This window comes from Anabas testudineus, chromosome 13 (assembly GCF_900324465.2).
Source record: "Anabas testudineus chromosome 13, fAnaTes1.2, whole genome shotgun sequence".
Classification (NCBI taxonomy): domain Eukaryota; kingdom Metazoa; phylum Chordata; class Actinopteri; order Anabantiformes; family Anabantidae; genus Anabas; species Anabas testudineus.
This window is the reverse complement of record NC_046622.1, coordinates 23,120,681-23,146,400: the sequence shown is the minus strand read 5'-3', so window position 1 is coordinate 23,146,400 and position 25,720 is coordinate 23,120,681. Positions and strand designations below refer to the sequence as shown.

The 25,720-nt window shown below is 38.7% G+C and overlaps 1 protein-coding gene across 1 annotated transcript in view; it reads right to left on the bottom strand.

Moving 5' to 3' along the window:
• Positions 1-25,142, bottom strand: part of sorl1 (sortilin-related receptor, L(DLR class) A repeats containing) — a 61,985-nt gene extending 36,843 nt beyond the window's left edge. Inside the window, exons 1-5 of the mRNA XM_026341394.1 lie at positions 24,781-25,142; positions 10,030-10,146; positions 9,287-9,421; positions 6,921-7,082; positions 6,348-6,415 (exon numbers count right to left, since the gene is read on the bottom strand). Coding sequence (XP_026197179.1) covers positions 6,348-6,415; positions 6,921-7,082; positions 9,287-9,421; positions 10,030-10,146; positions 24,781-25,101 — 803 coding nt within the window. The 5' untranslated portion in view covers positions 25,102-25,142. The remainder of the gene's footprint in view (positions 1-6,347; positions 6,416-6,920; positions 7,083-9,286; positions 9,422-10,029; positions 10,147-24,780) is intronic.
• Between the last annotated feature and the right edge of the window lie 578 nt (positions 25,143-25,720).

Sequence of the window (25,720 nt, the reverse complement as noted above, 5' to 3'; positions counted from 1 at the left end):
TGAAGGCCTGCCCTAGTCTGCCTGTGATTGCCTGACATTCTCACCTTGGCCAATCTCGGTCCTCATGCCTAAACTGCAGGCAATAAGTATTGGCCAATCAGAGACAGGTAGAATCTCCCTGACTGTTGCTTAGTAGCAGTGTAGAAAAATGTCAGAAAATGTAATCTCACCAAAACTGACTAAAAACTCAATGATATGTCAGTTCCAGCTCTAGGTCCAGAAGGGATAGAGTCTGGGTCTGGACCTGGACCGCAGTCCACCTATTAGTGACCACTGCTCTACAGTTAAGCCAGTTCACGAGCCTGAGCAGCAGTGTTACATCGTGGTGAGTCTTCTCTCATAAACAATCTTTGGCTATCTACAGGCACTGATTGTGGATTATCAATCAACCTAAAGAATTGATGTTCATGATAGCTGAAATGCTGCTGTTCACAATGTTTGTCATTATAATGTGTGTACTGGTACAAACAGTAATTTGTTATTTGCCAATATACGTGGTTGGAGATGAGCACATTTTGTTAACCTCAGTATTTGAACCACAGATTCTGAATTTAGAGTCACTCACAGGTGTGGCCAAATTATTTTTTTCACATTGACACACTGTCCACACTCTCCTATGCAGCACAATGCTGTACTGTTGAAACCAGCTGTGGAAGAGAGCAGGGCTGCAGCACCAGCAGGCTGAGACCAATCACATTAGAGTTCAGTAGGACTAGATTCTCATCATGTTCATTTTAGCCAACACTGTGCCTTTTAATTATGCCCAGATAAAAATATTTATAAGTGACATTTATCCTAGAGTGTAGACCTATTTCCTGAGGTCTGCAAACTATCCAAACAATTCAAGAAACAAATCATAGTCTGGCCTTTCTATGATTATTTGCGGAAGTCTCCCTCCGATTTGCAATAAACAGTGTCTGCCCATGACCTGACAGGCTAAATAATGTGCAGGAGCTTGAAGACCATCCCCCACCCAAAATCAGAGGGAGGCACACTGACAATTCTCCAATGACACCACCATACAGATGGTTAACAGCACAAAGTTCCTGAGATTGTAAAACATAGAAGACCTCTCAAAGATCTCATGTGTGACAAAAAAAAAAACTGCACAGTAATGCCGCTACCCATTCTCACCATGTTCTGCTCTATGTTGCACTGGGATGCATGAGAAATAACAATTGTTGTAGTTGTACCAACCCTACGTCATGTACATTCATAGAAACTACAACAAATACAATACACATCTTACAGCCAATCACATCACAGTGTTGTGTCCTTCTTTTGCCCTGCAACGATATCTAGTTTGCCATGGAATGGTATCGAGCATATCCTGCTATCCAGTGTGTTTCCCTTTAGATTTTACATATAAAAAAATCACACCAGCTGGAGAACTTTACTCAACATTTTCAAGTTTCACTCAAGTAACCAGGTTACTGAGAGAAACCACGTTTCAAGTTTATATGCACTCAAAAGCCTGAATACTGGAAATCCGAGTATACATGCAGAAAAAGAGTAACCTGATTTCTCCTTTGCCCTGGGCGGATTTTGGAAGTCTGGTCCACAGATTTCAGCTTTATAGAGACAGAAAATACGCTTACTGACTTTTCTTTTTACGTGTCGGAGATGACAGACAGTACTGTGAGAGAGACACACAGACAGTCACAGTGATTATATTTACAGCACAAACTGTCTGCATAAAAACATTCATCATGAAATATATTACTTATTTAGATGTCTAAGGGGCATTTTTTGTTGGTTTCGGTTTTATTTGGCTTCGTCATGGACTTTAATTTAAAAAAAGAGGTTGCTCACTCCGTGTAACAATCTCTCCTTTTATAAGACACACTTCTCAGTTGATTGAGAGGTGTCAGAATCCTTTTTCCTGCACATATGCTCTTGTAAAAAGCCTGATTAAAAACCCAGTTACGCATTTACATGGCAGAGTAATTGTAGTTAGGAGAAATCTACCTCGGGATATCAGGCTTCTCTAATCCCTAGCCCGATTATGGTAACCAGGTTTCCTATTTACATGACAAGAAATCGGATTACTCGAGAAAGTCGACTGTAACCTGGTTACTTCAGTACAAGCACTGCCTGACAGAGAGAAGCATTTTCACACCAAGAATATCTATGTGTCAACCTTAAAAAATAGCATGGCCAAACTATTTGTGGCCACAAGTGTACAGCAAGGGTGTTCAGAAACCATGGCACAGGCGAGTCAGACAGAATGAATTAAGAAGGTTCACCGCGTCTTATCGTCTGCCTTCCAAATCAGTGTGTTTTCCTCCAGAGTCTCAAGAGCTAAACAGAGAGACCAGTGTCTTGGCTTGGCTCTGCCTCTGTGGCATTCTTTCAAAACGTCTGTGTTCAACTGATTGACACTGTCTGGGCTGAGAGTGCATGGAGGGCTATTCGCGATCTGTCTCTGTCCCATCCCTTGAATTAATCTCTGGCCCTTCTAAATGCTCTTTAAACACTATTTGTGCACTGTTGTGACAGTTTCTGATTTTCTGCCAGTCCTGTTTGTGATTCAATTAGAATGCTTTTGCAGAATAATTCCACTTCACAATTTTCTGAGCTGCCAACAGCTCAGCTTTTATTACATTGACAGAACAAACACATGAGTTCAGATATTCGATGACAGAAATTATAGAGAGAAATATCTGAAAGTAAAAACACTTATCCTATATGCAACAGACCTGAAAAAGTCATGAAAATCTAAAATTGTAAGCAAACATGACCTCTTAAAATAATCCCGTTACATTTTACAAATAAAATGCTTTCAGTATGCCTGCTTAACACAGATGTTAGCCAGTTCCAATGATGCCTTCAAATCTTTGGTTGTCACTTAGAGTTGCTTCTTTACCTCATTAAAGAGTGTTTGTCGTGCTCTTGAAGTGATTTCGACTGGCCGCCCACTTCTTAGTAGAGTATCCACAGTTACAGTGCCTCCATTTGTAAATTGTTTGCCTAACTGTAGACTGGTGAATTTCTTAAGTCTTTAAAATCACTTTCTAACCCTTTTCAGGGTTATGTATATCAACAATTCTTGATTTTAGATCGTCTGAAATCTCCTTTTGGCAAGGCATAGCTAACATAAGCATCTTGTGCTACTTGTGCTAAGCAAACTGAAAACGTTTCAGTGTTTTTGTCAGTCAAAACAGCTCTAGTCCACACATCCTAACTAAATTTAAACAACAAGACTCCAATGAGCTTTCTGGACGTCATTATTCCAACGGTTTACATACTTTTTAGCACTATGAGGTTTTTAATGGTTGTTCTTAGTAAAGACATAAGAGAACATAATTCTTTGTGCTATTATTTTAAACATATTATATTTGTTAATACTCTTGATTTAGATGAAGATCAGATACCATTTTATGACGTTAATTGTATCATTGTCAGTAATTGTCAGGGATTTGTATCATTGTCAGTAATTCATATGACAAAGCAAATTGTACTTCTTACTGTATACAAAGAGGATTTTACCTTTCAGTCTGTCTCAGTCATGAGAGCACGAGCATCATAAGATTGGATTTATAGTAAAGTGTTGATGTTTACCTATCATTTCGTTATCAACGTTATCAGGCTGTGTTTGCATTTTTTAAGTTTCTTTTGTTTCATACATAGATTGGAGTTATTTACAATGTCCCATTAATGAATAGGAGATTATTGCTGCATCTATGTTCTGGAGCCAGTGTCCCTGTTTAAGAGCCGGTTCTTTGACTGTAGCAATTTTGGTTTCAGTTTCAACACATTTCATCACATCAGCATCAGGTACATTTGCAGGTAAACAAAGGCAGAAAACACAGGTACAGTACTCCATAGCTTCTTAATGTAGCATATTAATCAGCTTTACTCTTCAATTGACACTTTTTCTCCTTTTGCCTTAAAAGTACATAGTTAAACTGCTTTCAGTTCTTAGCAGCAAATTAAACTTTACTGCTTTACTTACTTAGGAATGTACAGCTGTTTGCCTTTGACCACTTCCAGTGTCCTACAGGGACTGAAATTGTGCCTGCTTACTAGCTAATTTTATCTATTTTACGCTTGACTTATGACAATTATATCTAAGTCAATTTTGCTACATCTGACCCTGGAATGCCTTCAGTTTTTTTAATTTCAACTGACATTATTTAAACCTACAGCAATTCCCACATTTAATATGCAAACAATAACACTTAGGACATTTTAATCTGTTTACAGTCTTTGCACCTGCACCTTTGAAATGAGTTTGTCTTTTTTTATACCACTTACACATACACAGGAGATACAGTATCTGAACATGAGTTTCAGTCCAAAAAGTTTGCCCTAAATATGTTTTGTTGTGCTTTGTTTTTGAAGAAGGATGTCCTGGCTATCAGATATCAAGACAGATAGTCTCAGAACTGCTTCCTGTTGATAGATTTCACTGTATTATATGACGTGTGTAGGTGAGTGTGGGTAGGTGAAGCATGTATCATCTTAGTTAATTATCAGTGACATCAAAAAGCAAAACTTAACTTTTAGATTTAGATTAGATTTATCAAAAAGTCACAGAAAGGACAACCTTCAGCTCTGTGCAATCTGTGTGAAAGCAATTTCATCATCGTTGAAACATTAGGCAAGGCAGGCAATTATCTGGGGCACGCAAATTACCAAATTACTTTGTTACTGAAATACATACTGCATACAACCTATTGTACTGACAGAATTGACTCAAATCACCTATTTAATCACCTACCCCTTGGCACATAGGGGTGGGGGTATGGTTGATTAAAGACCTATTCAGTTACTAGACATACCACTGTGGGTGCATGAATGTAAACACATTTGCTTGTGCTGGTGTTCAAACTTCGGACTATGTAACATGCCAAGAGTCTGAGCAGCACAATAAAAGAAGAAACAGAATAACGCCAGTGGGAATTGAAAGGAGAAAGAAGCAAAAGGAATATAGCCAAGTTTGAAAAACAGCACTTTCCTAACACAACATAAAACAGCCAGTACAGCAAAGGAATAGCTGGTCCAGTGAGCAATTCTTGTCAGGCAAGCAAAAAGAAATTAAGAGAGAATTACTGCATCCACAACCTTCATTTAATCTTTATATAATCTCAGGACATGGTAAAAAAAATATTGGTGCTGAGATTTGAAATTAAGTCTAATGTTTAGACTTGGTCCTACATGCATAAGACTTGTTTTTCTTATATGACTACATTTTTTCATGAAGGAGTTGCTTCAAGGCTTTCTCTTATTTGGTATGAGATTCTTTTGGGACAGTGTGAGAACGTGACACAGAGCCTGTAACTGGGTGTCTCACACCATATCTGGAGACTAAATCTGATAAGAAATAGATCCAAATAATTTACAGTACTCTGGAAAGACTAGAGTAGAATTCATAAGTCATGTCACAGTCACAGTGTTCATTCATCCTCTGCCTGTCAATGTGCTTTCTGCCTGACAAGATGTAGCATCGAGCAGCCAGAGCAGGACACAGGCCAATAAACATTTAATAAACACCCTAAGGGTGATGATAACCAAGCTGCCTACAAAGAACTAGTGCTGATTAAGACTGACTGATATGTTGCCTCATGTCATTGCCTTATATCTTTGCCCTCTGTTAGATGTAGTTAAACATCATAAACACACACACTCATATAAGGATAAAAACTAGCGGGCAGTATCAGGCCTCTCACTAATATGTAGTTCTGTGGGTGTTTTGTGTTAAGCACTAATTTACATCCTCTACATCTAACTGGACAACTTGTACCATGAGTAAGCAGCTGTTGCGTTGTCTCGAAACTTTGCATCTATACCACATTCTGCTACTGAGCGTAAAGTACAAAGGTGGAGGCAAACTATCCAGGAGACAGTTTGCCTAATGTGAATCCAGCTGTAAGAGCCTTCTCACAGTCTGAAGCTGGAGAGAGTCTGCTTTTTACACAGTACATCATCATTTTGCATAATGAGTCTTTTTGTCTTTTGGTACTTTAAATATATTATGATGCAAATAATTATGTACTTTCACTTTAGTAAAGTTTGCAATGTAAGACTGTTGGAATAGAGTATTTTTACACTGCAGTAATAAAACTTTTACTTTTAGTTTGTAAATAAACTGTAGTGACTGTGCAACAATAGTTTCTCACGGTATTAATTTTTAATGCTTATGTAAACAATATTGCCCTTGTTGTTTGAACCACCAGGCTCAACAGTGTTTCTGGTCACACTGGTTTGACTGGTATTTCCCAGACAGTCCTGAACTGTGAGTTGCCCTTTAATGCAGCTCAGAGCTTAAACATTTATCACTTACAGTATATACACCCTTCAGTGCACAGTGTACTTGTCGGAAGCCAAGACAGTGGCTGTCTTACCAAAAGTAGGTCTTCACATGCTCTTGGATCAACACCCACGTCTCCCCAAAGTCATCTGATTTCCACAGCTACAGAGGCAGTAGGGGAGAGAGGGAGTGAGGAGGAGGAGGGGGAGAGAAGAAGAAGAAGAACATGGGGGTGGTGCACAGTAAAAATGTAGGTCAAGCTCATTCCTTTACTTTGGCTCTTGCACATGCAACACTGTAGAGCCATTTGATGCTATTGTGCTTAACATCAAGAAAAGGAAGCTAAAAAAAAAAGCTTACATGCAAAAACCAACAGTTTCTTCTCTTGGTTTACTTTGCACTGCGCATCAAGTACTAAATCAGACAAGGGCTGAAAATGCTCACAGCAGCACAAGAAGACCAGACCAGATTTTATATTGACACATTTATCATTAATAAATATCATAAGGAAATAAAGTTAATGCAAACAAGAATATGATGGGAATTAACTTATTCTAACATACATTTTTATTTAGTCTAACGCTATAGTTAATGGAACTGATTGCCCTCTGTTTACAAAAAGTGACTAGACTATATGGATTTAAATTAGACGCATAGTAGTTTTTACCTGTTTGAATGGGTGAGAGCTGTCATAGCCGAGTACCAGGTTGGATCTTTTGCTGTGGAGCAGCAGGTCTGTTGGTTTGAAGGGGAGGGAGAAGCCCTGGACGGTCTTACAGAAGTCAAAAGTGTTCCAAAGGTAGTTGTTGGTGGAGTCTACAAAAAGGTACTGAAGAAGAATAAACACATTTAAGTGTAATAACTAAGCATATTTCTTGGAGTGGGAATAGAGAAATTTAGAGTGTAGATTTTTCAGTAATTTTTTAAAACATGTATTCCCGAATTATGGTAACATGATACTAAAGAAGAAATGACAAAGGATAATATCCTTTAGCCTGTTATCGAGAGAATATTACTGACATTAAACCCTTTTGCTTTCATTGCTTTGATTTCATTCAATCTGTCATTGTGTCCTTCTGCAATGTATTACTACATTCCTATAAATGTAGCAGCAGCAAAAGTTGATGTCTCAGCAGCCATAAACTTGTGTGGTCTACAACAGCACTGGCGTGCAAAGCATCTTAGGAGAGGCGTGGTCATGAAGATGCACCTGTTGTACCTCTTGTTGCTGCATTTGCCAGCTGCACAATGTGACACAATTACAGCGTAATCCAAAAATGCATTTAGAGTCTGGTATCGGTTTATGCAAAAATACTTAATTTGCCATAAAGCAAGTCAAATATATTTTTGCTAAAAACACCTTTTACTTCAGTGATTTCTGAGGGCAGTGTTGCAGTACAATGCTGAGGGACTACATCACTTACTGAAGATGGCCTCTGTTAATTTACTTTTTGCTGGAACTGGAACTTGATTGCTGGATAAAATTTATTTCTACAAACTTACAGCCAATTATAGAAAACAGTAATAGAAACTGTTTGGAGATGCAATTTCAATTCTACTTTCTTTTTGAGGGTAAGACTGACCTTAAGTCTATGTCTTAAAGATAAGCTGCCTGCATTGCCAATTGTTGGCGACATCTCCACACCATGTGTACCAGCGATGCCTACATGCCAGTGCACAACCATACTACATTACAGCTGATGCACAACTCAAAGGGACCAGACCACACAAGACAGGATGCAGTGTAAAATGTAAATAAAATGGAAGTCAATTATTTGCAAATCACTTAAAACCCATAATTAATAGAAAGTAGTACAAAAACAACATGAAAGTTGAAAGTGACATTAAATGAAATGCCTGAAAATAATAAATCTGATGGAACATCCCACTACAAATTAGGCTATGTGGCAACAGGAATTCCTCTTCACTTGGAGATACAAAAATGAACATGTTATCAATATTCTTCTTTCAATTCCCAGTTGCCTTATTAATATATATTAATATTTTTACATTTTAAATATGGAACATGAGCATGGATGTTTTCATATTTGTCTAATACAATAGAGAGTTAAGGTTAATGATGCACTGTCCAGCACTGGGAGGTGTTCAGCAATTGATCATTGCTAGGCTTCCTGTTATTTAATCCATACATAAATGATTAATGATCAAGACAGAGTTGTATATCTACATCATGCTGGTGACAATGTTGTATACACAAATGCATATGAAGCTATCGTGTAACTGGATGCATTTTAAGTCAGTCTTGGCTCTGACTTAAGACTCTGACCAAAAGAACTAGTAGGTTGAGACTAGTGCTAAAACCTACAACATTTAGCTTCATATACATTTAGAAACACATACAGAAGTACACTTTAAAAGATTAAAATTATAAAGTAACAGAGTTTATGTTTTTCTGCAACTCTGAAAGGTGTAATAACCTCAGATTTTGTATCTATGCACACAGTGAGACTGTTGACAGTCACATTCCTGGTACTTTCTTACTTTTTACAGAGACACAGCATAGCCCTGCTCTTTGTTCTTCTCTAAAACCTATGCAGGGTTTAGCGTCTTGTGGTCCCCTCACCTCACCTCAAAAGATCTCAGGCTAAACTTTTCAGCTCAGCAGTTCCACAATGGTGGAACGACCTACCCACCTCTGCACACTCAGGAGCCTCACTCCCAATTTTGAAAAACCTGCTGAAAACAGAACTATCCAAGGCTTTCTCTGCACTTAAATGTTAACAAAAAATCTTGCACTTATACCTCATGACACAGAAACAGTACATCCTGGAGCACTTTAAAGTTTGGTTTGTTTGAGGGAGAGATCACAGAACAAGAATAATACTATAGACACTGTTATTAGGTAATAATCCTTAAGCTGGTCTGATTATTCCAGTTTAGTCTTTTCTCTACACCTTTTCACAACCTCACCTTCAGTGATATCTTTACATGAGAACAGTAAACTTACTTTGCACTCCAGGGCAGGGGACCATCTTGCACACCTCTGTCTCTAAGAAGTAAACTGTGACTTACCCTCTTGTTGTCTGCAGGGCTGTGGTAGAACTGGGAGATGATTTGCTTGCTGCCATTCTTCCACTTGGCCTCTGAAAACTGGAACTTGTCTGAGATGAGGATGAAAGAGGTTCCGTAATCATAGGAGACATATACCTGTACGCAAAGAAGAGAGAAAGAAGTAATAAACCCCTATTGTGTAGCCCATGATCATTTAAAAACCCATACATCTTTCTCATTACATGATTTACAGTGACTTAGACAGTATGTCAAAGCAGCAGCTAGTAATGACAAATGCCACCAGACTACTTACTCTAGATATTACAATAATATTAGAATATTAACAGGCTAAATTACAAATGTGTTTATCAGATAACTGAACATTTGTCTACCAGTACTGAAAAGTTTAGTAAACCATTGAGGACTTTTGTTATTTCATATGCAGCCCTAATGGAGAAGTGAAGACAGATATAAGAGACATGATTTGTGCAATGACAACTTGGGGCTTGTTTGTATGTGTGTTCGGTTGGCAGATGTCTTGATGTGTGACTCAACAATCGCATCAACACAAACAGGACAAACATGTTAAGCAAGTGGAAACACATGCACCTCCCACTGTACTGCTTATTTATTGAGGCAACTGTGTGACAACGCTTAAAATTGAAGGGGTGAGATTAAGACTCCTGAGATACCATCAAGAATATGTGAGTTTGCAGCTACATAGGTTTCCTGTATCTCTTCTTTATTTATTCAGCTGTACTTACAGAGCTGGATTTGGGCCCGGTGGCTCCGGCGCTGTCTCGCGCTAAGGCTACAATGACATTGCTCTTCACTCCAGCCCAGTGGACCACCATCTGGTTATGGGAGTCATTAAGGCTGGCCTGCAGGACAAGAAAGGTTGAATGTCAGAGGGAAAAGCAAGCAGAATCAGGAAACACTGCATATAACCTCTTTTAAGTTTTGCAAAGTAATAGAGAGCGAAAAACCTAACAAAACCTAACAAAACATCACTGACGTGTGCCTTTACAGTAAAACCTCTGCCATAAGCCCTGGAAATGTGCAATGATTCAGACCAAGACAGACATGCTTCTTCTTTCACTTTTGAATGTCAAGACACACAAAGTTTCTTTCTTTAGTGGTCCTGCTGTCAAACTAAAACTTTGTAGAAAGATAAAGATCAGCAGCGCTCTAAACTGCTGTAACAGCCTTCAAGGCTTCATGACAGCCAAGTATGCAAACACACAAGGCTGTGACCTGAGATCAGTTCATTCTAAAGAGCCTGTTCATAAAACCAGACTCATCACATTGTTTATGTATTATGTATTTTATATAGTATGTGTATGCTTATATGAACAATTGCTCAAATATATGTAATGCAATGGTATGTATGCATATGGTCTATATTCAGGTACAACACATATCACCATTGGGCATATGTTACAGACTACTTGTAATCAGTCTTTCTGATTACACATACATACATACATACATACATATATACATTGTTTAGTGCAAACAGGACACTTTTGTTATAAACAATGTGAACTGAAAATGTCAGCACAAGTACCTTAAAATACAGTATCATGTGCAGCATTTCACTATTACAGTTGAGTCCTTTAGTTTTTGGTATTTGATGATCCAATCACCAAGTTCACTCACAGAATTAATATTCATTAGTGCCAGCTGACACAGCGTGCCACCACAACATTTGTCACTTTAACAAGTAAGTGCAGCGATCGGAATTAGCTAAAACTGAGAAGCAGCTGGCTGCTTGTTTTGTACACTGATATTTACTAATGATAAATAGTGTTACAGTTTAGTCATTTTTCGTAGGGGTGTCATTTATTCCAGATACATGGTTCAGTTCAGTGGCTCGATCTCTTAGGCACGTGATTGACCTACACTCCATCCTGTCCCTGTCCCTGCCTTACAACAGATGACCTGTACTGTCCCTGAAGAAAGGGACCAGAGCAGTAGCTGAAAGACAGTTCACTCAATCTTCCACATAGGCACAGCGTTACTTTCCTAAAGCCTACACAAAATTGAAGTCTTTAGAAATATGAGATATAATTTGCAGGTGTCAAAAGAGACCCTAGAAACAAAAGAGACTCTAGAAACATTCAGGCAGCAAGTTATAGGGGAGGCTGTGGTTTGGAAAGACAGATCTCAAAGGTGGACGTAGCTGTGTAGTGGTTTCAGTCGTGGTAGTCAATGTTGGTCTGAGGGGGAAAAAAAACCTGTAAATGCTAATGTAAAAAAGAAAGTAGACAGTAACAAAGATAATAGTGATGCATAAAGAACATGATTTCTCAAGTAGAAGTATCTTTTACATAAAGAACCTAATCATCACACTACATGGTCTTAACATTAAATATTTCAAAAATAAACTACCTAAGTGGTAGTAGTAAGTAGTAAGTAAAGGTGGCCTGGCTGAGAGGGGGTGGGAGACTGAGGTCCCATTGGGTCCATATATTGATGAAAAAATGTCACTACCTCACCATGTTATCTCTGCACTGCTTTCCTGCCTTATGATTTATTGATGATTCCGCAAGGGGCAGGCCTCTGAACGGCCTCCTTTCTGCACTTTGGCATTGGCTCCTCACACAGCGGAGCAAACAAATATCTTTGCTGCCATTGTCGGCTATGATCAGACACGGCACTCGACCTATTTCTGCTTTGCAACTTCTACCACCACAACACTGACAACAATGCCAGAGCCAAAACCCCGGCATTTTGATAGAACTGGAGTTTAATAAAATATTTATCGTGAAACACTTCCACATTTAACAGCTGCCAGCAGGGCAGCACGAAGAGCTGGGTCTGTTGTGTTGTTAACATCAAGGATTTGTTAACATTTAGATTTACCTGCACCAAAATCCAATAATCGTCCCACAAGGACACATATATTGAAGAGGAAGAAAAAATAATATCTCCACCCACAAAGGATTCAAAAATTCTTAAACCAGAGCAGCAACAACACGGATTGATTAGCTAAGGACTGAGTGACAATGGGGAAATTACTAGGGGCTAGACTGAATATCAAATTTATTAAAGGACAGATTTTTCCTTTAACATAATTCTGGTGTCATCCCCCAAAAACGGCAAAGCCAACATCCTGCAAGACCAGACTGCGAGTCGCCAGCAAGACACAAATTTAACCTTTTCCTCGTGTAACTGCCAACAAAGGGAAGACTATGAGGCACTGTAATGAAGCCAACTTCACTGATACACAACATGCTTTCCCATCTCTTGGTTTAGTAATCAGCCCCTCTCACTGCTCCTCCCCCCTCAGGGCCGCTTCAGTAAAAGCCAGGGCTGTCTCTCAGCCCAAGGTGTTGCAGAAGTAAATCTCTGCCTTTTAGGCCTCACTGGCCACAATGCAAGCAGGCAAGAAAGGTGCCAACGGCTCTGAGGACCAACACAGCAGAATCTAAAGAATGATGTCGAGATTAAAAACAAAAAACAAAATTAGTTGGTAGGTTGCAGCAAACTGCAGTCCATCCATTGCTGAAAAGTGCTGTGTTCACAGGCAATGTTTGAGAATCAAATGGCAAACGTTATCGCCACCATATTTGGTGCTGGTGTTTTCATCTTATCCAACAAAGCATCTTTGTTATAACCTCTGTAGAAAGGACATATTAAAATAACATTTACTTTACGTTGCTTGATTTGACTTTGATTTAACTCTTCTGCAGCTTGTACGTATGTGTCCACTGGGTCCACAAGTTGCATCTCAAGCCATGTCTGCCATTCCAGCTCGGGATTCAGACTGCCTACGTTAGCAGGGGGTCATGTCCTGACAAAGCAGCCGCTCAAGGATGCATCTGCTGTAGCATGAAACTGCACTTGCTGTTACCACGGTAACCACAGATGTCGCCACATCAAACAGGACTGAAATCCTGTAAGCACTATGTATTCATACAGTGAGTAACATTGTTTGCATGTAGAAACACTATCTTTGTCCACTTTTGTTAATGCTACACTTGTTAACACATCACAAAGAAGGACAAACTGCAGTCTAGTGACAGATGAAAACAGACAGTTTTGATATGCAAATGCATCAGGCATTCTATCTCTCCAAGAAGCATCATGTGCAAACCTTTTATATCCAACAGCAAACCAGCTGCAATGTTCAGAGTGAAAGTATTTGTCCCTTTTTACTATGGATCGGTCGACAGACTGGAACAATGAGTTTATCACCATCTGTGGTGTGGGGGGTGTAAGGTTTATATCTGCACTGCAACATCCTCCTCAAATATTTAACACAATACAAAAATCCTAAAAACAGTCAATAACACAGTAATTCTTTTACGAATAGATCACCATGATTGAGTTATTCTGTGTTCTTTATATATTTTTTTTTATTAAATTAAAGTTAATAAATAGTCTTACTATGAATCTCTTTTCTAGAAAACTCTCACGACATTTTGGACAAGGAACATTTTGCAGTAGAACTACCTTGGGTTTTGTTAAAACCCACGGCATTTACACATAAAGATAGAAAGCAGTTGTCAATCTATAGTTCTGGACGGATGTTGTGTTCAGAGCTTTATGTACATCCTCAGTTGTTTTGTGATGTATCTGCCACCAGCTGCCACACCAGCAATGGTGGAGAAGTGTTTTTTTCTCTCCTGGTAACTTAGACAAAGGGTTAAACACAATGATCAGCTTTTCATGTATTTAATTCAAAACTCCTTCATGCTAGTAAACTTGGTTTCCGCTGGAATCAAGGCGATCCTGACTAGTTTTCACCTGGCTGTAGCTAAACTGCATCAGACCATATTTCCATCAAGATGAGCCTTTCTTACCATTCCCCAGTATAGCTGGGACTGCTCTGTAGGGAGTACTAAGCTGCGAGGCTGGCTCTCCATTAACAATAAATAGCAGCTGTGGCTGACCTAGGTTCTAGAATTTTATGTGTAAAAACCTATACCATCAAAAACACAATTCAATATATCCTCTGACAGTCTGGTCAGAGGGTATGTAATGTTAGTCTGAAGGCTATAGCCTCAAGCAGATGAGGAGGCTACTTAAGCCTGCTACTGTCACTTCTTTTAAACTTGTAGTCTTCAGTCCCAGTGGACACACTTGAGGACATTTTTGCACATCTCCAGCTGTATAAAGCCACAAAAAGCTTTACACGCTTTTTTTTCAACGTACAGTTCCCTTCAAAAGTATTGTTAATGACAAGGCTGATTCATGCGCTGTACACTGAAGACATTTGGGTTTAACATCAAAAGATGAATATGAAAGGAAGAGCAAATAAAGAGCTTTTATTGGGTTCTCACTTAAATGTGCTCCTCAGCAGGTGAAGAGCATGTTCAGTTGGGTTAAGGTTTAGTCATGCACTTGGTCAATCTAAAACCTTCCACTATTTGTCTCTGATGAAGCCCTATGTTGACTTCACAATTTTAAGATCATTGCTACATGATGAAGTTCCTCCCAAACATGTTTAAATAAATTAGCAGACCAAATGTTTCTGCAAACTTCTGAATTAATGCTGCCAGTGTCATCATGAGTTTTATCATCAATAAAGATCAGTGAAAAATATAATCTGCCTGTAACATGCTTCACAGATAAGGATCATAAGCAGATCCTTTTTTCTTCCACAATTTTGCCTGTTGAGCTGTGTTCAGACATACACTGGAACCCTGAACTTCTCTAAACATTACCCAGGGGAGCTGTAATGTGTGAATATGCAAATGTCCCAGTCCATCGTTCTGGACATTAACAGACATTACCCTATCAGTTCCCTAGTACAAAGTGAGCAATGTTAGATTGAGCCCCATGTGAAAATACAGCAGGTAACTGAAAATTCACAACAAGCAACCCAACAAGCCAGTTAATCCACAAAGCACAACGCAACAAACAGCAGAATGTATGGGAAATGTTAACCATGCTTTCTGGTTTTGCTGGTTTAAATGTTGTAGACTGTACTTACTGTATACTCAGAAAGTCTCTAAAGGTAAATTGTGATACCGTCACCACTGCTCTGAGAAGGCTTGTGATAATGTCACTGATTGTTGTTTTGGGGGTTTTCTTCACAGCTTAATGCATCTGTCACCAGCTGTTGTTGTTGTTTTCCTTGGACGACCCACTATGTGTATGTTGCTTAGTACACCAGTGGTTTATTCTTTTTTTAGGACATTCCAAATAATGGTCCTGACAATGCCAAACTAGTTATGCAGAGAATCTTCCTTCATAGTCTGATTCAAGATGTTCTACTTTTAAAGTAGGCTTTAGTGTCTTTTCAGTAACAAGCACGCATGCAACATGCAACTGAGAAACTGGCTGCATTTCTTATGTCTGCTTGGATCTGAATTAAAAAGCCCCTGGCCATGTATAGCTGCAGGAGCTTCAGCTGCCTTTGTGACAACACTTAAAAAGATTATTCACCATGCATTATAAAAGTCTCATTAATGAGTATTGATTATTGAGTATGGGACTATTGCCAAGTCCCACCAAACCTTTTTGGGGTGTTTAGTATTCACAAAGCATATAAAATACTTATTAACGACACAGGGCTAGATGTAATACTGCAAACTTCAATCTGCATTAGTCATCCAAATCACTCAAGTGGAGGTCAGATGTGTCATGTCAGAGGATCATCAACAGCTTAAGCAACACCAACACAATCAAGTCAATTCTGGACAATGCTATTACAATACTTTGAGGCTTGGAGAGCAACGGTGCCGGTCGCAAACAATGACATCATCTCTGCAGCACTGGCAGGCAATGAAAGCTGGCTGCACTCTCACCATTTGCCGAGCACTCACCAGTTTGCATGTGCAGGTTAAAATGAGCTGTTAGCAACCAAAGTATTTCTGGCTACAGGATAGATTCATAATCAAGAAACTGTAGATAAGCCTTTACAAGAAATAGACAAAATTGCCGCAAAATAGACCTTAAAAAGATGTGGATCAAACTGAATGTTTACAAAGCTTTAATGTGATGCTTGTTACTGTGTAGAATGATGGCACTCAACAAACAATGTTAAATATTTTATTCAAGTTGAGGCTGAAAGAGAAGGGGACTAAAGTTGTTCCATGCCGAGAAAGCTCTGTTTGACACACCCCGACAGCAGGTGCACAAACTCAGAGACAAATACTACTGAAGAAGCTTCCATAGTGTAGCTGTGAGTGCTGTTGCGTTACCCCACAGTAGGTGCTTTTAATGAATAATAATGTTTTGTGTTGGTGTTTGTATTTTAAAGGTGTGGCTGAGTGTGTCAGAGGGAATGTGTAAGCAGGATGCAGCATGTGCGAGATTGATGCTGCTGTAAACACTGCTGCTTCTCCAGGTTATTTAGTGTCATTCAGTTGTTCTTTACACTGGCTCAAATGCAGTATGCATTCACTCAAATGCACACATGTAAATCACTCACACAGAGTGTTGTCTGGGAAGATCTGTGTTGTATCCACTGACACAAACCACCATACTCTGCAGTTGCCCTGAGCTTTATGGTGTTTTTAGCATCTTTCAGCTCAGTGTTGCGCTTTTGTAGCTTGCAACTGTTTCTGTTTAGCCTAGCTCCTATTACCCCAGTATGAAAAGATCTGATACATACACTACATGAATCTAGCACTGCAAGGCTGTTATGAATTCGATGAATCTGAGGCATAGCTATATATTAAAACCAATGCCAAATTTACAACAGCACTCTGGCTTACCTCTCTGAGGAGCTGGTGGTGAACAAACCAGAGCTAAAAGGAAAATTGCATCTACATTCATTTTGGCACACGTTTAATCCTATCAGTTGAGTTTGCCACAAGGGGCCTTTGAAAAGGGATTACAGTTTACTTTTAATGCATTTTCACTTTGTCAACAGGCAAAATTAGCATTTTTCTTTAATTTAAAGCAATGATATGTGCAGAAAGTGAAGGGTGGTAAACTTTCTGAATCAACTGAATTTACAGCACCTGTATCATAAACTAAGAAAGATTCAGGGATAAATAATGCTACACGCTAAACTTATCAACCTGACTCTTATTGCTCTCCAAACTGCAATAATAGCCCTTCTGGGATTAGCAGCAAAAACTGGGCATAAATTGTGCTGCAGTCTGATCTGAGTAGAGTTTATTGGAACACTACACTGACCCTGTTCCTTTATACTTTCCAAAACATTGAAACAGAAAACTCATCACTTCCTCTAAAAACTCTTCCTCTTTTACCACAGCATGATTGCTCAGTCTTGATACATACATGACACAATAAAAAAGGTGTACAATTTTAAATTTTAAATATAATTTAGAGAATATACAGTTCACCATAACTTTAAAAATAATAATAGTTTTGTGATGTACATGTGTTATAATGTTAATCATGAAATGTGTTTTGTTACATAACTATTAATGCTGTGGGTGCAAGCACATCACAGCTCCGTCTTCCAGAATCTCACTGCTAGACAGTGGATGTTTGTGTTGAAGTTTCAGTGTCAGTTTTAGATTAGAAACATTACTTGCACTACATATTTTTGCATTGTCACTGTGAGGTTTCTTGTTACTTATTTACACTAGTGAAAGCACATAGTTATTAAGCACACAGGACTAAGTGATAGGAGCCATACTAGCACAAACAAAAAAATTCCAGGAAGCATCTAGATAATAAAGAGCTTTGCTAAACTGTCACGAGGGCAATCAGCCAATCACATCACAAGAACAAATAGTCCATGTCGTAATATTCTAAACCTAAGCCCTACAAACACAGGGCAAAGTTAGCGGAGGCAGTATACACCACATGTTACTATTTTAGCAATCCAAGCAAATGACAGAGATGAGTACTCACACCAATGATAACCCCTAACCCCACGAAGAGGGTAAACAAGACACGAGTCCCCCCAAAAGCACCCACACACCTCCTTGGATGGCATCGCTGCAGTTAACAATCTCACTACAAAAACTCTGAGTTGATCACTGCCATTGCCAAGTCAGTGGTCAGTGGTTTAACTTGCAAGGCTAGAATCTCATCTTCAGAGAAATAGGTGCCCTCTCTTATTATCAGCAATGCTGATCTTCAACAGTGCACCCTGGAAGTCATGCGCTATAGGCACCGTTGGAATCTGCATATTAAAGGTGTCAAAGAAAATGATAAAGAGGATCCACAGGAAGTTGCAAATAGCCTTTAAGATTTTCTCAATACGTATGCCACATTGCTACAATATAGTAATGGGGCAATGGAGGATAGAGGAAATCATCAACACTGTCAACTTCCTGGGCCCCGAAAAAAACAAACAAACAAAAAAAAACCAAAAACCCAGGACCCATCAAGTTTTCATCATCCAGTTCACCATGCGCATTCACCGGGATGCTGCGTGGAAACTCTCCAAAATTTCAGCACTTTGTAAAGACCTTGGGATCTGCTTTTTGGGAGATCTTCCCCAAGCTGACAGAGATGCCAGGAATGCAAACGGTGACCAGGCTTATTGCCAAGGTCCAACGATCGTCCAATAGTGGTGTGAAGGCAATGACACTGTTAAACTTTGTACAACTGGTTTATTCTGCTTGCATGGTCACAGTTATTCCTACTATGTTCTACTGTGGAGGGAGGTTGGTTGAAAAATGGGACTTCCTTAGATATTTGTTATAATCCACTTCATTCGAACTTTATTGCACTCTATATAATAAAATATGTTTCACCTTAAGTATTGATGTATCTTTTGTTTCACTTAATGTTAGGGGTCTAAGAGTTGTTACAAAGCTAAAAGACACATTTTTATACTAAGAATAGAAAAGCACACTACATTGTACTGCAAAAAACACACTTTGAGATAGAGGATGAGAAGATTTGGAGATCACAGACAATATGATTTTCTCCCATGGCACATCTCACATGGCAGGTATGGCCTTTCTTTTCAGAGCATAGATCAATTGGTAATATATAATGATTTAATAATATATCCAAAAATAATTCAGAATTTATATTATCACTGAAGAAATACATTTTTTTTAAACATTATTTTCCACTAAGTGCTATGATGAATGGTTAGGAAGGCACCCTTCAAAATCTACTTCACATCATTAGAACCGTATTCTAGTTGACCTTTGCGGTTCTGAGAATTTTATAAATTGATAGAGATGTTTAAACTTAACAATAACAGCAATGTTCTGGTTTTAAATCTGATCTCTCTTGTGAATTAATATTAGACTTTTGGTTGATATCTTCGCACATCCACCATTATCTTCATAGTTCCCTAATTTCTGCTGCACCGTTAACAGATCATTGCTCAATCAGCCTTGATCTGAAATCACCTGCTTCAACCCACCATAAAAACCTCAAGTTAAAACCTATTAGATACTCTTTACACGCTTTACTTACAATTCTTTTGTAAATGAATTGAGAGAATTATTGCAAAGGGTACTAACTGCCAGAACAAATCTTCTTACTCTTTAAAATGGGAGTTTTTGAAATAAAAAATTCTAAATTTTCAATATCATTTAGTAAGCATTTGGCCAATAAACCCTCATGTCAGATAATGACAAACTAAATGTTTTTTACCTTCACAACCAAAGCTGGAAGAAATGTATATAAAGAAAGCCAAAGGTGCCTACATAAGATCTAAAGCCAAGTGGATTGAAGAAAGGGGGAGGAGTATTGCTTATTTTTAATAGGAAATAGTTAATGGTGATGAATGTACAAACCACTCACTAATTCCCAAAGAAATTCACCAGTTTTATAAAAAACTATAATCATCTTCCTTCTGCAATGACTAATTTTGTAATGAATAATCTGTCCTTAAATAAGCCAAGACTTTAAAAATATTTGTGAGAAAGATATTAGTATAGATGAAATCAATAAAGCTTTATCACACCTTACCTTGGATCACCTTGGTTCTTTTATTCCATACGTTTGCAGAATCAACCAAATTACATACACTCCCAAGGCGAAACATCTTGATAATCACAGGCTTATAGCCTTACTTAATAATGATAGTGAAGTTTATTAACTCATATTTTTCGCAAATTCCCTTAAAACTGGTATTAGGCAAATTATTAGCGATACACAATCAGGCTTTATCAAAGGCTACTCAATTCATAATATCAGTCTCATTCTTGATCTCCTTGAATACAAAAACCTTATTGAAGATGATGGTTTCATCCTTTTCTTGGACTTTTATAAAGATTTTTAAATGTTGGAACTTGGATTTATTTTTCTTTCTCTTAATAGCTTTGTTTTTGGAGTACACTTTAGGAATATAGTTAAATCCTTTTAATACAACACTAAAAGCTTTATTGCCCTCCATGTTTGCACCCTGCCGAGATTTGAAATTAAAAGAGGCATTAAATAGGGTCGCCCCATTTCTTCTCTCATTTTCAGTTAGTTAGATTTATTGGTAATTTTATAAAACACTGTGATTAGCCAAATTAAAGTTTTTTGACCAGCAAATCATCATCACACAACTGGCTGATGAGACCACAATTCCAGAAGTTTAAGATTGTGTAAGTTTTCTCAAATGCGTCTGGCCATAGAAAAGCCATGGCTAAAAATATTCCTGTCTAAGAGCAACAGCTTTTGGTTCCGTGTACCCAATGCAATTTTTCAAAAGCTGGGTGGTATAGAATTCTTGTTACATTGTGATTTTGTAATGTCAAAACCCCGGATAAACTGTCACTTTTTGCCACATTTGGTGCCTATTTGGAATATTAGATATATTACCCGCAAAAAAACAATCCCTGAATTATGAAGGTTGGGTAGAGAAGAACGTCTGGTTACACTTATTGTACAACACAGGAAATGTTCTGTCTTTGTTTAAACCTTTGTTTAAAATATAATACTCAGTTTATTAAAAAAGAATTTGATACAGTTCTAAAAGTTATTACAACAGCACATTTTATGTTGGTCAGGAATCTCTTCATTAATTCACCTCCTGCCCTCATTCATGCCCCCCCTGCCTCCTCTCCAGTACAATGATATTACATTTAGGGAGGGTAAATTCACAAATAAAATTATTAGACGTTTTACTTATGAACTATTTCCTGACCATTCTAATAAAATACAGTCTTTTCTAAGTTTGACAGAGCAACTATTAAAAACATTTGCACAAAATATATTCATTATCTAATACCTCCTAAAGTATTCAATAATAACACTTGCACTCCTTGTAATAATAAAATAGAAACAACAGACCATTTGTTATTATCTAGTTACCACTCCAAAATGTTTTCGGAAGACTTGCAAGATTGATTAAGTAAGAAATTCTTGAAATAAATTTTACCTTAATGTAATGACATAATCGTTGGTGTTGTGCTTGGTGATAAAATGTTTGTTTTATATTATTGGGAAAAGTCTTTATTCATAAAAAAGATTCTTGAAAACATCTCCAAACTTTTTCATCTTCAAGAAAGAACTACTCCAAAAATATGCAATTGACAAAGGACCTGGATCTTTTGAGGAGCACTAAATCTCTTTGTTGATTTCAGTTATTGCTATTTTAGTCTCCCTTTTATGTGCTCAGGATTTACATTTTGTATAAATTTTGTTGCTTTGTTATTTGTATTTAAGTTTCTAAAAAAGAATTGTAAGAAAAATAAGTGCTCAATCATAGGAAGTGCCTGTAAAGTAAGCAGCTGCTCTGCAGCCACAACTCCTAGAAGACAGGAGATAAATGAGATAAAAAGATGTGCGTCTGTTTGAGGCCCAACACTCAGCAGACTGGTGCTGTGCATTGCACACTGTGCGGAAAACCCAAGCCAGCTAAAAGTCAAAATACGAGCAACTCATTTTTTGAAGCACTGGTATACAGTGCACTACACAGTACAGCACTGGCAAAGTCAAACCTGGCCCCTGGAATAAGCAGCAAGTGAACCAGCGATCAACCCTAGCAACAAACCACACTGTTGTGGTTTTCTAGTGTCTTGACACAATTTAACCTTTTAGTGTGCTTGGTTCATTTAAATCATTTGTCAGTTTAAAGTTGATTCCATTTGAGATAGGTTCCCATATTCTGAATCATTTTTAACAAAAACTGAGTCGTTAGATCAATTAAATATTGTTTTAGATCACCCAGTACTACCTTTAATTATTGTATCAAGTAAATATAGCAAAAATTTCACAGTTTAGGAGGATTTCTGATAGGTCCAATAAATTGGTAACAGAAAAAGAAAAAGGTTTAACATTCTCCAAATTGACGGTTCTGTTCATACCTTGTTTTTTGTCACAATTATGTCTTCTAGTACCACGACACGAGAATAGACATTTCTCAATTTCAGAACCCCTAATTGTTATGGGCAGGCATTTTCTACTTGTTGAAAGTGGAAAGGTGGGTTACACCTTGGCTCATTTTGTCCTGCGTAAATAAAAGGCATGTCTTTTTTATGAAGCCTTTTGTCCTAACGTGACCTAATCTAGCAGTGTTCATGGCATTTTCTCAAAGATGATATAAAAGGTATAGATAGCGGGCATGATGACTCGTTAAGCCACTTTAGCCACTTTTTTAGGCACATAAAAGTTTTTTAAAAATCCTGAGTAGGACATTTACTGACAAACTAGTCACACAATAAAACATGAAAGTCTTTTGACCTGGTGTTAACCACAGACCGGTTTTCAGGTAAATAAAAAAAAAAAAACATTCATAAAAACCATAAATATGCAAAATGCTAACTCGTTTTAAGACCGATTGTGATAGGCAGTTTATATACAGTCATGAATCAGGCTGGTTGGATGAATATGGTTATCTTGTAGCAGATAAAGAGTTTTCTGCACACTCTGCAAGAGTTTTAATTCTTTCTTTAAAAAATTCAAAATGAAATAAAATAAATGTGCTTAACTTAGGTCCTGAATTATTTGCAGGAAGTCCACGTGTAGCTGTGTGTATTTAGTTTTTTATTAATATGCATGCTTATTTTTCTTTTTCAACTGTTTTTAAACATGTACTGTAGTAATATAAACATAAAGTAAATCTATCATGTTGCATTTGCCAAAAAAAAAATCCTTGGTTCACAGTTAAAACCACAATATTATTTTAAAATAATTTAAATGTACAGGTTTCAGAGTAACTCTTCATGCAAAATCAACTGGTCCTGTAACTGTGTGAATTAAAAATGAACATAGACTTAAGTTTTCACTGCTGATATCTAGCTCTGTTTGTGTGTATTGAGGGCAGCCGTTGCCTTAAAAGCATGAGACTTTTCAAAAAGCACCCAAACATGGACAAAAAGTACAGTACATCCACTGACTAAGACTGCAGCTGATAACAAGAGTTGGCTAATGAAGCCATCCACTGGTTGCCCTGGCGATGGCTATTCCAGGGTCCACCAAAATGTGATGTTACATCCCATCCAGCGTAAGAGCCCCTCAAAGCTGCAAATACGACTTGGACTTCAAAGTGAGCCACAACCAAGGCTCATTCCAGGTCAGATACTGACAAATACGGACAACAAAAGCATGATTAAGCATGCAGACTGTACCCCCACTCAGCCTGAGCCATTATCTGTAATTACAACGCCTGCTCAAGCCTCCTAACAAGTCCAGCCATACTGTACAAGCCAACGGGGACAACAGCAGTGGAACAAACACTTGCTAAGCATTTAATAACGTCCTTTCTGCCGGCCTGCATCTTTTTACAAGTGATGACACCTGATCCCGATCTGACTCTCTGGAGACCATTTGTCCTGTTCGCTGTGTTTGGACAGTGGGTGTCAGCTGCAGTAAGCGTGAGGCAGCAGCAGGGTTACGCCAGGTAATGGAGGGAAACACTTTGCTGGTTTCCATTCACTTCTTCTCGTCTACAAAGCCAATCCTAGGTGTCTCAACTACAGGCACAAACAGACACCAACACCCACACTACTTTTATTGTTGCTGCGTGGATCCTGAAACCAGTTTCATATGACTTCCCCCCCCCCTCTTTTCATTTGAACCTGTTTCCGCCTTGCTGCTTTTTAATGCAAATTTCCCCACATAAACAGTGCTGAGCATTCATTACAGGGCTTACGTCAATCACTCAGTATTAACATATATATAAAGATGAATATAGATGAAGTATGGCAGGGTATAGTGTAATCAGCATCATGGCTGTTTGCCATACGTGCGCAGGGAATTAAGTAAGCATTTACTTTATTTCAGTGTTTTTTGAATGAAGTTTTGCACTTGACATGATTTGAAACACGGAGAAGTTGTAATTGTAGTAGAAACAGTCTATCAGTTTGCAGACCGACTTTGGAAAGTGCCAGAAAGACTGAAAGTATCAGACTGAAAGAGAAACCAGCTTTGGGAGCTGACATTATGTCAACATATGTTTGGTGAAGTGCAGCCAGGTGGACGGACTGTGCTCGGCTCTTTGGCCGTGCTGCTCTCGGGTTAGACGGGGCGCTCTGCAGCCTTTCTCCCCACGCAACAGTGACCGCAGTCAGGACTAACGCTACTTCACTGGAAGGTGCAAGAAGCGAGAAATGGTGTGAATTAGAAAACAGTGACGCTTGCGCAATTTCTTAAAGACATCCTTGGCAGCTAGGATCAGTCAGGGGGTGAAGCGCAGTGTTCCGCTTTGGAGTGAACTGTATCACCGTGTCGCATTACATTACCTTGCCGTACACCTTTGGCATGGTCGATTCTGCCGTGCTCCGTCGGCTTCGGTGCTGCGGGTAAGCGCCGGAGTCCGACCCGCCTTCAGCGTTACTCCGAGCGGCCAGAGGCAGCCTCGGAGCCTCGGCGCCCGCTCCACCTCGGTCTGGTAAATCCTCATTTGCGTCTATAATAAAAAACCCTCTGTTTTGAGTGAGCATGTAGCGCTGCGCGGGGTGGACGCGAAGGGTCGACGAATTGATCCCAGCAACTCCGAGGACTAATAAATATAAGGACCAGCGAAGAGAGGACAGCATCCTGGTTGTCGGTGACATCGCCATGTTTGTGTACGTTCGCTAACAGCGGAGAGCTCCTTCTACTGGTGGTGCTGCCCCGCGTGCACCCAGCCACGGGAATGCCGGGAAACACTCGCTTCCCATACGCTCGCGCTGGGGGCTTCGCGCTCCACACTGAAGCTGTTAGCTAAGAGCTGTTAGCTAAGAGCTGTTAGCTAAGAGCTGTTAGCTAAGAGCTAACCGCTGCTGTGAGCTTTATGAAGAGACAGACACGCAGGGACATCAAAAGACAAGCAAGTCAATGTTAAAAAAAAAAACAAAAAACACATCAACAAATATGCCCGGACCACATCGTGTATGTCAGATAGAAATTATTATTAGAAATGCACCATGCGCAAAAAGGTGAAAGTCCTAATTAGCATTCGAAAGCTAACAAAACGGGAAATTGTATGCATTCAATTTGTGTATTTTACATATAATTACAAGTGCTACTCACGAACATTATTATTAAAATCATCACAATATCGGGCTTCACGTCATCAAAACAGAATCTGATAAAGGAATGTGTTTTAAAGTTCTAATCTAATTGAATCAAAGCACTTTCTCATGTTTTAGGAACACACGTGACTATAAAGCAGCTCTTCCTGCTCATTTGCAATGTTTC